Source organism: Ananas comosus, linkage group 20, assembly GCF_001540865.1.
Source record: "Ananas comosus cultivar F153 linkage group 20, ASM154086v1, whole genome shotgun sequence".
NCBI classification, from domain to species: domain Eukaryota; kingdom Viridiplantae; phylum Streptophyta; class Magnoliopsida; order Poales; family Bromeliaceae; genus Ananas; species Ananas comosus.
This window is the reverse complement of record NC_033640.1, coordinates 993,321-1,009,214: the sequence shown is the minus strand read 5'-3', so window position 1 is coordinate 1,009,214 and position 15,894 is coordinate 993,321. Positions and strand designations below refer to the sequence as shown.

At 38.3% G+C, this 15,894-nt stretch overlaps 2 protein-coding genes across 3 annotated transcripts; one reads left to right on the top strand and one right to left on the bottom strand.

Moving 5' to 3' along the window:
• LOC109725906 (pentatricopeptide repeat-containing protein At3g48250, chloroplastic) lies at positions 486-2,394 on the bottom strand. The gene has a single exon (XM_020255307.1). It carries the CDS (start codon positions 2,252-2,254, stop codon positions 746-748), a length of 1,509 nt encoding a protein of 502 aa, XP_020110896.1. The 5' UTR covers positions 2,255-2,394; the 3' UTR covers positions 486-745.
• On the top strand, positions 8,781-13,679 carry LOC109725956 (GDSL esterase/lipase At3g26430-like). 2 transcript variants are annotated; one of them, XM_020255365.1, is made up of 5 exons: positions 8,781-9,149; positions 12,206-12,418; positions 12,564-12,733; positions 12,898-13,163; positions 13,279-13,679. In XM_020255365.1, the coding sequence occupies exons 1-5, from the start codon at positions 8,849-8,851 to the stop codon at positions 13,445-13,447; spliced, it is 1,119 nt and encodes a 372-aa protein (XP_020110954.1). In that variant the 5' UTR covers positions 8,781-8,848; the 3' UTR covers positions 13,448-13,679. The 2 variants fall into 2 exon arrangements, with proteins under 2 accessions (XP_020110954.1, XP_020110953.1); XM_020255364.1 differs by having other exon boundaries at positions 8,784-9,149; positions 12,898-13,168.

Here is a 15,894-nt window from a genome sequence, read left to right as displayed (position 1 = left end):
CAACCACTCATTATGGTGGTAGGCCATGAAACATCCTTCGAGACAGATCATAGTGCTTAGGAAAAAAACAAACTATATACGAATGAGAGATAGGTAACTTGGAGAGGAATAAAAGCACACCTGATGACCTAAGTTCTACGCCTCATATATAGCTTTTCCTGGAACTACCATATTGCAACAACTTCAACAAAGTGATTAGCTTAATCAAAAGTAAGAACCAAATTTCAACCATGCAATTGTAGTTTTCTGGCCCTTGTAGGAGGATATTTTCATCCACTTTTGTCTCCCACGAAACGTTTAGGTTTCCTCAAAATTAGCTCCAAGGAGATATTCTATCCGGTTCTTCTTATAGAGGAAAATTACAAATTTGAATTCAAAGACATACATTAATATGTCGATTGCATGATCTTCTAAGGAAAAAAAGATTCTCCATCGTATCAATTAAATCGTAAGATCAACTAAAGTATAAGTTTTACAACCTCATATGTATAGAAGATTATTCAATTCAACTGAAACTAGAAACCACGAACATAAGAATTTTGGTCCCGTATCACTTAGACAAGAATCCTACGTTACAACATCTATAGAAGTGATATACAAGGAACTGTGAACATAATGTAAATATATTGACCAACAACAAACATGTTACGAAACCGATTAGACCAAAATATGGATACTCCTACATTCATAGTTGAGATCTCGGAAATCACAACATAATTTCGAAATACAGGGAAAGGCAATATGATCAAGAAGAATTCTCAGGTTTAATGGAACCAAACAGCTTAGAAATATCAGCATGCTTACGAATATGATGAGGGCACTTGAAAAGCAAATCCTGCGCCTCTGAATACCTTCCTTCGTCAAAGAAGGCCTTGAATACATTTAAATAAGCAGCCGGGGATGGATAATTATTCACCGTCAAAGCTTTCAGAAACTGCCGTGCATCGTCAATCGTCCCAAACTTGGCTATATAAGGAGGGAACGGGTCCGCAAACGGCGGAAAGTTTTGCTTCTTCATCGAACCCAAAAGCTTCAATGCTTCTTCAAGCATTCTCACTTTCAATAGCTCACTAATCAAATGCTTATACGTCGCTTGCCACGGTCGCAAACGAGCTCTCTCAACCATTTCGTCGAACAGATTGTAAGCGCCTTCCGCCTTGCTCTTACCACACAACCCTTTAACCAAGATATCCAAAACGTCGGCATCCGCTTCGCAGTTTTTCTCTATCATCCTCGCCAAACACTCCAACCCCTTATCCACCTCTCCGGCAGTGCAATGCCCCTGAATCAATACCGTCCAAGTCTTAAGATCCGGAACACATCCGGCGGCCTCCATTTCGTCGAACACCTTATACGCATCATCGAATCTCCGAGCCTTGCATAGCCCATACACCAACTGGCTATAAGTGATGTTATCCGGCTCGAACCCTTCGCTTCGCATCTTCTCTACTATCTCCTCCGCCTCACCGAACCTCCCGTTGCTCGTCAGAGACCGGTGAATCCCATCGTACACGGCCTTCGAAAGAGAATACCCTGCGGATTCGTACTTCCTCACCACCCTATAAACCAGCTCGAGATCCGGGGCGCTGCTCATCGCGATGTGCCGTAAAAGGATGCCGCAATCCTGCACGGCCGGCTTGTAGGGCCCGTCCATCATGCGCTCGTAGAGCTCCACCGCCTCCTTCATCATCCAACACTTCTGGAAGTGCCGCGAGAGCTTGACGTAGGTGTCGATATCCATGTCGCGCGACTCCTGCTTCATTTCCTCGATCAAGCTCCAAAATTGCTCGATGGATTCCCCGCGGCCGAGGGCGCGGGCCATCGCGTTGTACGCCACAGTGCCGTGCGCGTAGCCAGGACGGGTACCGGCCCAGCGGAAGAAGCCCAGAGCCGTGAGGGGGCGATTGCGGAGCTCTCTGAGGACCTTGGCGACGAAATCCTCGGATAATTGGGGATTCAATGCGTTCAAATTCGATTCAACTGCATCGTTCCAGTGATCGTCGGACGGGGGGTCGGAGGGGGAGGAGAGTAGGTGTAAGGTGGATCGGAGGGCGGCGTCGGAGGCGGAGAGGAGGGCGGAGCGGGAGTAGAACTGGGCGAGGGCGGAGCGGTCGGAGGGCAAATTGGCGCGCTTGAAGGAGGCGAGGAGGGAGAGGAAGGTGCCGTGGTCGAGGGAGTGGCCGGAGCGGGACATGGAGGAGAGGAAGGACCAGAACTGGGGGAGGGAGTCGGGGCGGGCGAGGATGCGGAGCATGAGGTTGTGGGCGGGCGCGGCGGGGACGAAGGAGGAGGAGGGGTCGGAGGCGACGCGGCGGAAGAGGGAGAGGGCGTGGTGGGGGGATTTGGAGAGCTTGGTGAGGGCGTAGAGGAGGGATTCTTGGGTGAGGGGGGTGGTGGGAGGAGGGGGATCGGGGGTGGTGGGGAGGGAGAGGGAGGAGAAGGGGAGGAGGAGGAGGTGGTGGCGATGGTGGTGGTGGTGGAGGAGGCGGTGGAGGAGGGAGCGAGATGAGGAAGAAGAAGAAGACGAAGAAGGGAGCATTTTTCTCTATAGGGTTTAGGGTTTGGAGGGTTTAACTATGAAGTGTTTGATGCAAAATGTGAGAGAGAGAGAGAGAGAGAGAGAGAGAGAGAGAAGAGGTGAATGGATACACACTAGGGCTGTCAACAAGTGGAAATAAACAAGCCAGACACGAGCTGGCACATTAAAATACCAACGAGTTGATTTTTTAAAAGAGTTAATTTTATACAGATCCCTGCAAACACGATGAATAACAGATATATTCCTGTAAAGTTCAACTTTGATAAGTTATCACTGTGAAAATTCTAATATATTTAGACTTCGTTTGGGATTGTAGGGAGATTGCGTTACGTGCGGTGAGAAAGTATGTTAAAAAAATGCCATGTTTATTTTCGTAGGTAATATTGTGTTCTGCATATCGCGATGAGTCGGTTACGATATATTTTTTGCGTTCCCAACGGAGAATACAGAAGTATATCCTTATATGTTTTTTCCTCAACTCCATTTTATCTAATAGCGTTAGATAGATCTCATTACCAAACTAAGCCTTAGATATGTCTCTGCCGTTAATATCCGTTAGAGAAATCTAGTTAACCACAGTTAAAATATTTAACCATGGTCAGTTAATAAGGTAAAATGATATTTTTATCCTTCTTCCTCTTGTCCTTCCTCTTCTTCTTCTTCTTTCTCTTCCTCTTCCTCTTCCTCTCCCTCTCCTGCTTCTTATTCTTCCTCTTCTTCTTCGTATCTTCATTTTCCTCCTCCTTTTCTCCTCTTCTTCTTCTTCATCGTCGTCGTCGATGATCCGATTGTCGTCCCCGTCGTGGTGCCCGCGTGGGCCGTCGTCACGGGCGCCTCCGACGGCATCGGCCGCACCTTACCCTTCCGCCTCTTCCTAGTCCTTGTTGGCCACAACCCAACAAGTTCCGCAAGGTCACCGTCGCCACCGCCGCTGTCCACTCCCACAGCCTGAAGAGGCAGAGGTAGAGTAAGAGGGCAAGGGCAAAATTATCATTTCACAACTCTACTGTTAAAAGTTCTCTAACGAATCCTAACCAGAAGGACATATCTGCATACGTTAAGACTTTTACAGGAATAACTTATGAAAGTTGAACTTTGCAGGGATATATCTGCTATTCATCATATTTACGAGCACCTGTATGAAATTAACCCTTTTTAAAATATCAAACTGAAAAATATAATTTGTCTTTGGCTTGTTTATTAAAAAGTTGGACATGAGCTGATTCGTGAACAGCAGGTTAGACTGTCAGTCCTACTATTTAATAAATAGTTGAAAAAAATTTAAAAAAATTAAAATCTTAATAATACACTAGTATAGTTGTCCGCACGATGCAGCAGACAGATATTATCAAAGCGATTTTTTTTATTATTGTTTATCATTAATGATAGTCTGAAATTGTACATATATAAAAAAAAAATACAGTGAGGAGATGAAGAAAGAAAAAAAGAGAGAAAGAAAGAGAGGCGTAAAATGAAGGAATGGCAAAATAATTTAAATAAAATTATTAGCCAGATTAATAATTCAATTAATTTAAATAAAAATAATTTAAATAAAATTAGCTCAAGTTGCTATAATTTTTAGGCTAAATTACAGAAAACCCCCCTGTAATAACCCGGCTTTTCACTTTCCCACCCTAACATTTAAAAACCTACACTTTGCCCCCTTGTAAAATGAAAAATGTGCACTTCACCCCTACCGTTAGGGTTCCATTAGGGGTTCTGTTAAAAAATATTTTTTTATACCGAAAATACCCCTCTACCTTTTCTCTGATGCCTCGCTCCCTCCGGCTCGCCGCTTCGCCGCCTCGCCGCCTCGCCGTCCTCCACTGCTTCGCCCTCGCCCACATCCCTTTCGTCCTCCTCCGCTACCTCGCCTTCGCCCTCGTTGTCCCTACCTACCTCTCCATCAACACCCATCTTAGTATCCTCCATACTGTCGCCGAAATCGATGGGCGGCGACGGTGTAGGAGGAGAAGGGGAGCAGGTGGAGAAGAAATTGGAGAGGAATCGTGGCCGATTGAGGTGGAAATAGCGGCGGATCGAAGGGGCGGCTGAGAAAGCTCAGGAAGAAGACAACAATGGCGAGGGGCAAAATGGTCATTTTACACACCGTGACCCCCATGTGAACATTTTTCATTTTACAAGGGGGCAAAGTGTAGGTTTTAAAATGTCAGGGGGGAAAGTGAAAAAGCGGGTTATTACAGGGAGGTTTTCTGTAATTTAGTCTAATTTTTATATATAAACTTTAATATGATTTAAATTGTATTTGTTGAATTAGATTTTAATTGTATAATAGTAATTTTTTTAAAATTATTCAGTGTATATATAAAATTGTAAATTGGGGCAAGCAATTATTTATAATATACATGCAAATCCTTTAAAAGACATCTAATTCTAGAAACAAATCCTATAAAAAAATATGTTTTTTATCGGCTTATTATTTAATAATTCATACATCTAAATAACTATAAAAGAAATTGAAAAAAGCTAATAGATATGATAGTTAAAAAAAAACATTAAAGAAAATGCAAAATATAAAAAAATTCTGATCACTTGATTATCACTATATATACTATTAGTAGTAAGTTGATTATATATCCATACACTTTTTTCCGCTTCTGTCGTCGCTGCCGCCGCCGCCGCCGCCGCCGCCGCATCCAAGATCTTCATCTTCTACCATCACTGCCATCTCCACCAAATACACAACGGGATCTGCGGATTCTATGGACTCGACGTGATGTGACAGTGATGAAAGCGAGCGACTTTTATGGGAGAGGGAGATCGGTGAAAGAGGTTTAGCAAAGTTGAAAAACGAAGAGATTAATAGAGATATAGGGGGAAGAAAAAATTAATTATTAATTAATTATAATAATAAAGAGAGAGAATGTGAGGTTATTGGAAGGTAAAGAGACAGACGTTAAAGAATAGAAGAAGAGTTAGAATTATTAGAAGGTGAGGAAGTCTACGGTGAAGAAGATGAGAAAAGAATAATTAAAAAATAAAATAAAATAATTGAAAAAATATAAAAAAATAAGAGCTTGCCACGTCATCATTTGATATTGAGGATTCATATAAGAGTATAGATAGATATAGTCCGGCTATATTTATTTTGCATTCCTAACAAATAGTAGAGAAGCATAACGCTGCATGCAGTCATCTCAACTCTATTTATTTAATATTATTAGATAGTTCTCAATACAAATGAGAACATAATGTGTTTTATATGATAAAAAAGTACAATAAAAAATATATTGGATTTTTTTTAATTTCTGATTTATTTTTTATTTTTCAAAGACCCCATTGAGCTAATCGTTCCCTTGTCATCATTGTAGTTTAAATTTATTTTTATATATTATTGTATACTTTTCTCATTTCTCAAAAATATTATTAACTTATTATTTTCTTTTCTACTTATCCACTATCAATAAATTTAATGTTTTAGGGCAAAGCTAATGACTCTATTAAGAGAAATTGGTTGAATAGTACCAAAAAAAAAAAGAAAATAATAAGTTAATAATATTTTTGAGAAATGAGAAAAGTATACAAGTTGATTCACATTTCCAGCTAAGTTTCTTTCTAAATAAAATAAACGAAGCGAGTAGTATGCTATCTTTCTCTNCATAACGCTGCATGCAGTCATCTCAACTCTATTTATTTAATATTATTAGATAGTTCTCAATACAAATGAGAACATAATGTGTTTTATATGATAAAAAAGTACAATAAAAAATATATTGGATTTTTTTTAATTTCTGATTTATTTGCTAAAGTAAATAAGCTGTAAATTAGTAAACCTAATGACTCTATTAAGACAAAAACAAGCAAATTTATCAAAAAAAAAAAGAAAAAAGGGCTAGTTATTCACTTCAGAGCTTCTATTAAATTAGTCTCAACTATTTTTTGTGCTATTCTAAATGTTTTTAACTTTTTGTATTTTTTTCTTATTAAAATGAACTGAGTATACACTCTGTTTATTTTCAATTAGTGCATTTTTTTTGATAAATTTGCTTGTTTTTGTATAAAAATAGATAGTTTGGTAGTATCGTTGTCAAAAATGAGGGAGTACGATATAGGAAATAAAAATTATTCTGAAATATGATTTAAACCGACATTGGTAACACATTTTATAAAGGGAAAACTTCAAAAACCCCCTGTGGTTTTGTAGTTTCTCACTTTGCCCCCCTGTGGTTTAAAATGTATCAAATTGCTCCCCTGTGGTTTCGTTTTTATCTTTTTGATAGCTTTTCCGTTAATATTTCATTAAATTATATACAAAAAACTTCAGATACCTATTTAGATTTATCAAATATTCACTTTAGTACTCTTTAATTTTAACTTTATCACTGATTTAAGAAAAAAATATAATGAAATTGATAAGAAAAAGAGAAAAAAGAAACCACATGGGACAAATTGATACATTTTAAACCACAGGGGGGCAAAGTGAGAAACTACGAAACCACATGGGGGTTTTTTGAAGTTTTTCCTTTTATAAATCACACTGATGTGGTTAACATATAGTTTTTATTACCGACCGTCCTTAGAGCAAGTGGCAAAGAGTTTGATGGTTGGTACCCGAAACCCAAGTTCGAATCCTAGTTGATTCACATTTTCAACTAAGTTTATTTCTAAATAAAATAAACGAAGCGGATAGTGTGCTACCTATCTCTCAAAAAAAAAAAAAAGTTTTTATTGTCCCATCGAAAAACAAAAGAACGCAAACTTTTGTTATATTCTAGACGACAAATCATAATAATTCAAACTATGAGGAGAATGATTCTTCTAGAATGATTCTTCTAGTCTCAAACTTTAATTTGTGATAATTTTTAGCTCAATTTTTTTAAGACTATTGCAATTAATTTTACAATCTAATTTAGCTGATTAAATGATGATGTGTCGTTAATATAATAATAATGTGACAATCTCGACAAATCATAATAATTTAAGCTATGAGGGAAATGGTTCTTCTCGTCTCAAACTTTAATTTGTGATAAGACTATTGTAATTAATTTTTAGAGCCCAATTTAGCTAAGTAAATAAAAATTCGTCGTTGATATGATAATAATGTGACAATCTAGTCGTTGCTATATCGTCAACCGCAATATTGTTATATTACATTATCATTCAGTCAATTTAAATCATATTATAGAACTTAATTATAATAATTTAAAATTTTCAAGTTAAAATTTAGAAATTATAATAAATTAAAATTAGAGGATCCAATGTTGATGCATTGCGTACAATCCCATGCATAGGATTCCCTGTATGCAGGATTCATTCTATAGCTTATTAGTAGGGATGCAAACGGATTTGAGTTAACGGAGCTCCCGCCTAAATGGGGCGGTAAGTGGGGACTGATATACGAATTCAGGACATTAAATAGGAATCATATATATTTTTTTTTAACTCGAAATGGATTCGGAGTAGGAAATGGTGAAAAAATTGGGTCAAGTATAAAAAAATTTATAAATTTTGAGCTTTTATAAAATTGGACCGTCTTTTCTGATTTTATAGATTCAGATTGAATTTTCAACAAATTGATTAAAATACCTTTATTTTTTATTCTTTTTTTTCAGTTTTTTTTTTCTCTGACCCTCATCACCTTCTTCATCCTCTCCGCAGCTCTCGGCGATAGTAACGAAGGCGACGCCAAATCCTCTCCCTCCATCTCCTTCTTTGTCGGCGCCGGAGCGGCGCCGCGTCTTTTACCTCTGCCGGCGCGGGAGAAAGAAAATAAGAACTCGAAGCGTGCTCGGATGAGGGACAGAGGCGATGAAGTTGTTTTCGTTTTTCGGCGCGACGAGGGTCGGAGAATAGTATAATTTTTTCTGAAACAGTATAATTTTTATCGAAAAAGCATAATTTTTATTTTTAAAAAATATAATTTTTATCTCAAACACTATAATCCCATATTTATACTAAGTAGTAATAATTTTTTTTATAAAATGATGTAATTTTTGTAAGTACCAAATGCTCACACACTATGTAGCCGACCATATATTCGGATTTTGTTCACTAATTACGCCATCAATGCTGGGCTAATTTCAAGCTGAGTGTACTCCACACGACTGTAGGAGGAAGTTTACATAACACGACAAGCCGGCAGCAGTCCCTCACGCTAGCCATTACCTGCCAAACGTCGTACGTCAGTCCCGTCTGCCTGCCAGGTACGGCCCATGAATTCACTCCACTCATTCCACTCCACTCCCCTCCATATCTCTACATCTCCCCTCTCAACCTTTTCCTCTCTCTCTCTCTCACTCTCTCACTCTCTCTCTCTCTCTATATAGAGTCTAGAGGAAAAGGGGATCGATGGGTCCTCTGCGCTATTTATCATTATCATTATTAATATTTTTCTGCAAAATAAAAATAATTATAATTTGGGGATTAATTCTGGCAGTAGTGGTAGAGGAGGAGGGGAAGGCGACGGCGGCGGCGGCGGCGGCGGGGGCGGAGTGCGAGTTTCCGGCGGTGTTCAACTTCGGCGACTCGAACTCGGACACGGGCGGGCTGTCGGCGGCCTTCGGGCAGGCGCCGCCGCCCAACGGCGAGACCTTCTTCGGCGCGCCCGTCGGCCGCTACTGCGACGGCCGCCTCGTCGTCGACTTCATCGGTGCGCCCCTCTCTCCGGACGCAGCTGCTCTGATACTTTTTACATTATATTCAGTATTTAATTCTGATATATTTAGCTCTAGCTGCTGCTGCAGTAGGAACGGTAGGAGAAGGTCCAACTGCAGCGGTTAGAACTACGCTTAAATTGACCGCAGTTTCAACTGCAACAGTTGTAAAGAGTAAATTTAAGCAAACAGTAAACTTATCTCTTTAATTATTTTTTAAATAAATTTTTTTTACATTGAAAGTAATTTCACCATCGTTTATATCTAATGAGAAAATCTTAAAAATTATTTCTCAACTGCATGCAGTTAAATAAATTATTTGTAGTTGCAGTGCTTTCTACTACTGCATCCGATCAAACATAATGGATGTAGTTGCAATTGCTGTATTTTTCAATTGCATGCATCTCTAATTATACTGTATTTGTAATTATATTTAACTAAACGGCCTCTTATTACGTCTCCTACTCTTGTAATGCCGTGACTAAAAGAATCATTTTTTATTAAAAAGAATGACTTGAAAATTTTAAAAATACTTTCAATCAATGATTTAAGTGTCGTGACATGCGGTCGTGCCGCAAATTTACCGACATGGTGTGTGCCGGATCGTACCGATATACAGCGATAGAAAAAAATACATATGTGTTGACACAAAATGTTATAAAATATTTATTTTTTTTAGCAATTAAAAATTCTAATTGTTTATTATGCATTTTTATCGATTTATTTGAACTTCATTAAGAAAGTTATTTACTTTTCTAAAGAAAAGAAAATTTTGAGCTGTGGTATCGGCGCGAGACTGTACCGTGCTGATATCTTATTGGCACGATACGATACAGTGGATATGGTCTATGCCGATGGCCGCTTAAATTTTTATTTTCAGTCTTTTCTCATCCTCTAATGTTGTCTTCTATGTAGTAGTTGCACCGCATCATCTATCTACCAAACAAATTTCTCCTTTTGAGAGAGATATAATATTTTTTTAAAAAAAATAATGAGTGTTTTGTTGAACTCTAAGCCCACATTTTGATGAGTTCTTTACTTGCTGTTGTATAAAAATGGTGATTTTAGTTACCACATTACCAAAATAGGCCATTTTCTATAACAAAAATGCTATCCGCACATCTTATTACTAGTGTATATTTTTGATATCCTATAATCTAAGGGTTTGAAAAATCTTTTTAGATTTTTCTGAAGTTTATAAGTGAATAAAATTTGGCCTCTCAGAGGTTAAAGTGTAAGATTTATACGTATAAACCCCAATTTATTTCCATGTTTGATATTTTATGACTAGTAATCATGTTTATTATTTTGTTGTTGTCTATTTCATTATCTCTTTATTTAGTGCGCGTGGCATGGTTCCATCGTGTGAATAAAGGTGTTAAAGCTAATTCATTTTCTATTAAGATTGATTTATTTTTTTTGGATAACATTACCTTATCTCTTGTATAGAATTGCTCAGTCTCGCAAAATGTTGTCTCTACATGGTAGTGATACATTGACAAATTCATAAGACATTTGTGGAGTGCGCGAATTCACGAATGAATCAAAAGATTCTACATTGTTGGTCGAGAAGGTCTTTTTAAGCATTTCGAATAAAGATAAGATCTAAAGTGATTTTAAAAATTTCAGATCATCTAAAGCATCAAAGCAGTCGCGCTTGGAGCGCACATTCCTAATTAACTAGACCACAATTTATTGTAGTCTTTGCACTTGTTTTTCACTCTATATGTGCTTTAATGGGTGGTGGTAGATAGAGAATACATGTTTTTCTCTCAGGGAGTATTGAAATTAGAGGGTAGCAAAAACTTACAAATTAGATAGTCAATGTATTCAGAAACCGAAATCGAATCGGATTGTTTGTTTTACTAGCCTTCTTGGATGGTCTTTGTCTCAATGCTTCTGAATTTTTCACGTATCTTGTCTTCTCCCACGCGTGTTGTGGATCAGATGCGAAGAGAGCTATCAGAGTCCGTCTTCTATCTAGAGAAAAGTATCTACATAAGTAAGAAGAGGTGAGAATGTGTTGAGAGAGAGAGAGAGAGAGAGAGAGAGAGGGGGAGAGAAGCCAAAGCCTATGGAAAAGGACAGGGGTCTTAATTTTTTTGACTGGTACATAAAAAGACAGGGTTCTTTAATTTTTTGACTGGGACAAGACACATGCATGTGACCACACACAGAGGCCTCTGGGTTCATTGTCATGGGACAGGGGGGGAGCATCTATTATTTCCTTTGGGAAAAAAAAGACCATAATGAAAGGAAAAATAGAAAACAAAAAAGTAGCTTTTAATAGTTGCATCTTTAATTGGGGCTTTGTGGGACAGTTTAATTTACTAGTCCACAAGTACAAGTTTTTGAGCTCTTACTTAATAATCTTCAGTGAGAGTTGGGTAAGGGCTTGTTGGATAGTGTTGGGAAATTATGCTGCATAAAACTTATGCATGTGGCGGATTTACTGAAACTCGTTCAATCTAAAAGTTTTAGACAGTCGATTTTGTGCAGTAGTTTTGGTTTGGGTTAGCTTCTGTAAATGCTCGAGCAGCACTTCTGCAGAAGCTCCAGTGGCGGAAAACATCTGTTGATGTATTCCTAACAAATGCAACAAGCACTACAGGCTTTATTGGAAAGAACAGTAGAATAACCATACCAGCGTCCAACTCGGTCGATTACCGACAGCAAATTCAATTTCTGAATTAGTCGTCGATTTTTGATCGAATTTACTCGTCGAAATCTGTGGATTAATCAGATAGGTAGATTTCAGTAGATGGAATCCAGAGCTTGCTTTTATTCCCCCAATAAGAAGATCCACAGGACATTTGTACTAGTAGAAACTGTTAAGTTTTATCGGTTAGTATCCAATGATGTACTAGCCCCTAATTCCGCGCGATGCGTGGGCTCGATTTGATTTGTAATAGTAGCAATTGAGGGAGCATCCACATTCGCATGTCGAAGTTTCGGCACTTTATTTCTGCTTCAACTTTCTATACATAGATTTTACGCTGAATGCTTCGTGTCAAATACAGTTTCTGACCAACTTTCAATCATGGGCCTGCAGCAAGCGGCCTGGGACTTCCTTTTCTAAGTGCGTATCTCGACTCGATTGGGAGTAATTTCTCGCACGGAGCCAATTTCGCGACGGCGGGCTCGTCGATCAGACGGTCGAACACGACGCTGTTTCAGAGCGGCGGGTTCAGCCCCTTCTCCTTAGATGTGCAATCGTGGCAGTTTTCGCAATTCGTTACTAGGTCTCAGGTGGTTTCTAAAAGAGGTGAGCAATGCTTTTAACTGATTCAAACTACTTCGTTCAACTGCAGTTTTTTTTTCCTCGAAGGAGCTTTTTACGTATATGGTCCTGTAAAATTCAAGTTTATATATAAACGTTTTAGTTTGTGATATGGTTTTATTTGCAACAGGAGGATTTTACAAGGACTTGTTTCCAAATGAGGAGTATTTCTCTCGCGCGCTCTACACTTTCGACATCGGCCAAAACGACCTAACTATGGGGTACTTCCATAACAAGACAACCAAGGATGTTAAAGCATATATCCCCGATGTCCTGGACAAGTTCGCCGACGTTATAAAGGTACTTCACAGTTACCTATTACCGTATTCGCCGTCGAGCTTAAATTTTATCCCTAAATACATCTATTATTTGTATTATGTATCGATAGAACTGATCTACGCTGTTAAGAAACATTTATAACTTCGAGTAGTGTGTGAGATTTTTTTTCTTTTTGTGTGCGCAAGAGTGTGTATTATCTCGGGGGGAGGTACTTTTGGATCCACAACACCGGCCCGTTCGGTTGCCTCCCGTACGTCCTAGTTCGCGTCCCGCGCATAGCCGCTCGAAAGGACAGGGTCGGGTGCGGCGCGACGTTCAACGAGGTCGCGCAGCTTTTCAACGCGAAGCTCAAAGAAACTGTGGCTAAGCTCAGGGAAGAGCTCCCCCTCGCGGCGCTTACTTACGTCGACGTCTACTCCGTCAAGTACGAGCTCATAAGCCGAGCCAACAAGTACGGTAAGATCTAAAGTCTAAACACATGTAGTTCAACAACTAAGATTCGAACAACGCGGTCCAAGCGTAAACATTCGAAGGGAAACTGATTGTGGATTGTGACTTGGTGGAAGGGTTCGAGCATCCGCTTATGGCGTGCTGCGGGCACGGCGGGAAGTACAACTACGACGACCACATGGGCTGCGGGTCGAAGATCACGGTGAACAACACCGAGGTTTTGGTCGGGAAGTCGTGCGAAGATCCGTCGGAGAGGATATGCTGGGATGGGATTCACTACACTGAGGCTGCTAACAAGTTTGTGTTTGATCACATTGCTGGGGGTGCATATTCTGATCCTCCAATTCCTTTAAGATTGGCCTGCCAAAAGAAAGAACAGTAGTGAGCACAAATCGTGTTATTTTTTGTTCTCTTTTTCTTTTTCTTTCTTGACTAAAATACAGGAAGCTCTCCTGTAAATACTCGCGTGAAATTTCAGTTGATGCACTTTTGTCTCCCCACTGTCAGGGTTTCGTCACTGTTCTGTTATTTCATGTCAATTTATATTTTAAATGCCCTTTAAACCGAAGAAATATTCAAAAATTATTATTTTTTCTCTAGAACAAGTATAAGGACAATTTGGTCATTTTGCTCTTTTTATTAATATTGGAATTCTCTAAAATTATTTTTAAAATTATTTTTGAAATTTTAAAAAGGCGGAATATAAGTTTTTGAGAGTCAGAGAGAAAAGATAAAAAAAAAAGAAGATATTTTCATCAGAATTTTCTGTATTTTAATTTTAGCCTTTTTTCTTTTGGCTAACAATACAACACACCAGTTTTGGTCCTCAAATTGAGGCGCGTGATATTTTGATCCTCAAATTTTTATTTGCTGTAATTTATGGTTCAAATTTTATAAATTATTCCAATAAAGTCTTACAATTTAATTTAATTGATTAAATATTGAAGTATTGCTGATGTAAAAGTGATGTGACATCTTAATTATTGTCGTATTATTAATCATAATACTATTACATCGCTTTTATATGACAAATTAATATTTAGTCAATTAAATTGGCTTTTGTGACTTGATTATAATAATTCAGAACGTTTGCGCCAGAAATTATAACAAATTAAAATTTGAGTAATAAATTGTTATGCAACTTATAGTTTGAGGACCACATATGTAATTTTTCTAAGCACTAGGAGGTAGGGATGCAAACGGGGCGGATCCGGGGGCGGATCCGTTCCCCCACCTCCCGCTCCATTTATTATCGGGGCGGGGCGGATTCGGGACAGGTTACTTTTTATTTTATTTTTGGCTCCCACTTACCGCTCCATTCGGGGCGGATCGGGGCGGGAGCCGGATTTTTAACGGATCGGGGCGGATTGAAGGAAGAAAAGAGTCTTCCACCTTCCGCTCCATTTACTTGGCGGATCGGGACGGATTCGGGGCGGGTTATATTTTTTTATATTTTTTGTTCCCACTTACCATCCCATTCGGGGCGGATCGGGGCGGAGCTTCACCAACCCAGATCCATTTGCATCCCTACTAGGAGGTCATATAGGACTATTTGAATAATGTATGTACATAATACTATTTGAGTAATGTTATCAAAGGAAATTTATTCTATTAAAATTTACATTAATTACTGCTTAGAATAGTTGGTTGTTGTAATTGTGGCTTTTCAAGAGTTTGTAGGATCTCGGGGCTTCTCAGATTATAGATTTAGTATCTGATGCGGTCAATTTAACATTAGAGTTTTCAGAAAAAATACAACTCAACCAAGTTGAGCCGAAAATTTTACTGAGTTCGATAACGTTTATAATCGACGTGGAAAATTTTTAAACAGCTATAATTGCTCGCTCAAGTATCTGATTTCAGCGTGTAACTTCAATTTGGAAAATATTTTTCTAGATTTATCCGTCGGATGACGAAACCATTCTAGCCGAGTTTGGGATCCAAATTTAATTATTACGGCCTTCATTTTTCGTACTTTTAGGTTATTTTCGGAAAGTTCAATATTTCTTTTTTATTTTGAGTCCGATTATTTGATTATTTTTTATCTGCTTAAGTTTAAAAATATATTAAAGGGTTTTTCTAGGGTTAGGGGCCAATCGGTTTAATGAATAAATAAATAGTTTTAACTTTTTTTTTACTCTGTTATGTATTACACCTTGCTATTTTCAACGTATACATACGAGTAATTATACGAATTGAGCTAGAATACTTTATGTTGCGTTCGGATTGGGGATACTTTTTATATCCAAATGCTAATTTTTTATCCGAGAATAGTAGTTCTCGGTTACCTACAATAACCGGGTATAACTATTCCCACCAACACCTGCATTTTCTATATATAGCTATCCACTATTTTTCTTATTCTATATTATCTATCTAAACGCTATTTTTTCTTATTCCTGGGAACAACCCAATTTTCATCCAAACGCTATTTTTCTTATCCCTATACTTGTACTTATCCCTGTAATAGCTAGTTCTTGCTTATACCAGAACCAAACGGTGCAGCATCAACCTCTTAGTGCTTCTAAGTTTCTAGCCTTTAGATCTATTTCTTGATTACTAATAATCTTTGGATCAAACACTATTCCATCTACCACCACTTACCACCATCATCTCAACCCTATATCTCTCCATCCAAAGGCTAAAAACTCAAAAGTACCAACCCCTTGGTGCTTTTGAGAGTATTCTAGCTCAACTCATAATTAAACTATATATATATATATATATATATA

Bases quoted from the DNA above. Each gene is read 5' to 3' on its own strand.
- LOC109725906 (XM_020255307.1), bottom strand. From the start codon at position 2,254: ATGCTCCGCATCCTCGCCCGCCCCGACTCCCTCCCCCAGTTCTGGTCC.
- LOC109725956 (XM_020255364.1), top strand. From the start codon at position 8,849: ATGGGTCCTCTGCGCTATTTATCATTATCATTATTAATATTTTTCTGC. The intron at 12,419-12,563 runs GTGAGCAATGCT...TATTTGCAACAG, and splicing joins TCAGGTGGTTTCTAAAAGAG to GAGGATTTTACAAGGACTTG. The intron at 13,169-13,278 runs GTAAGATCTAAA...ACTTGGTGGAAG, and splicing joins AAGCCGAGCCAACAAGTACG to GGTTCGAGCATCCGCTTATG.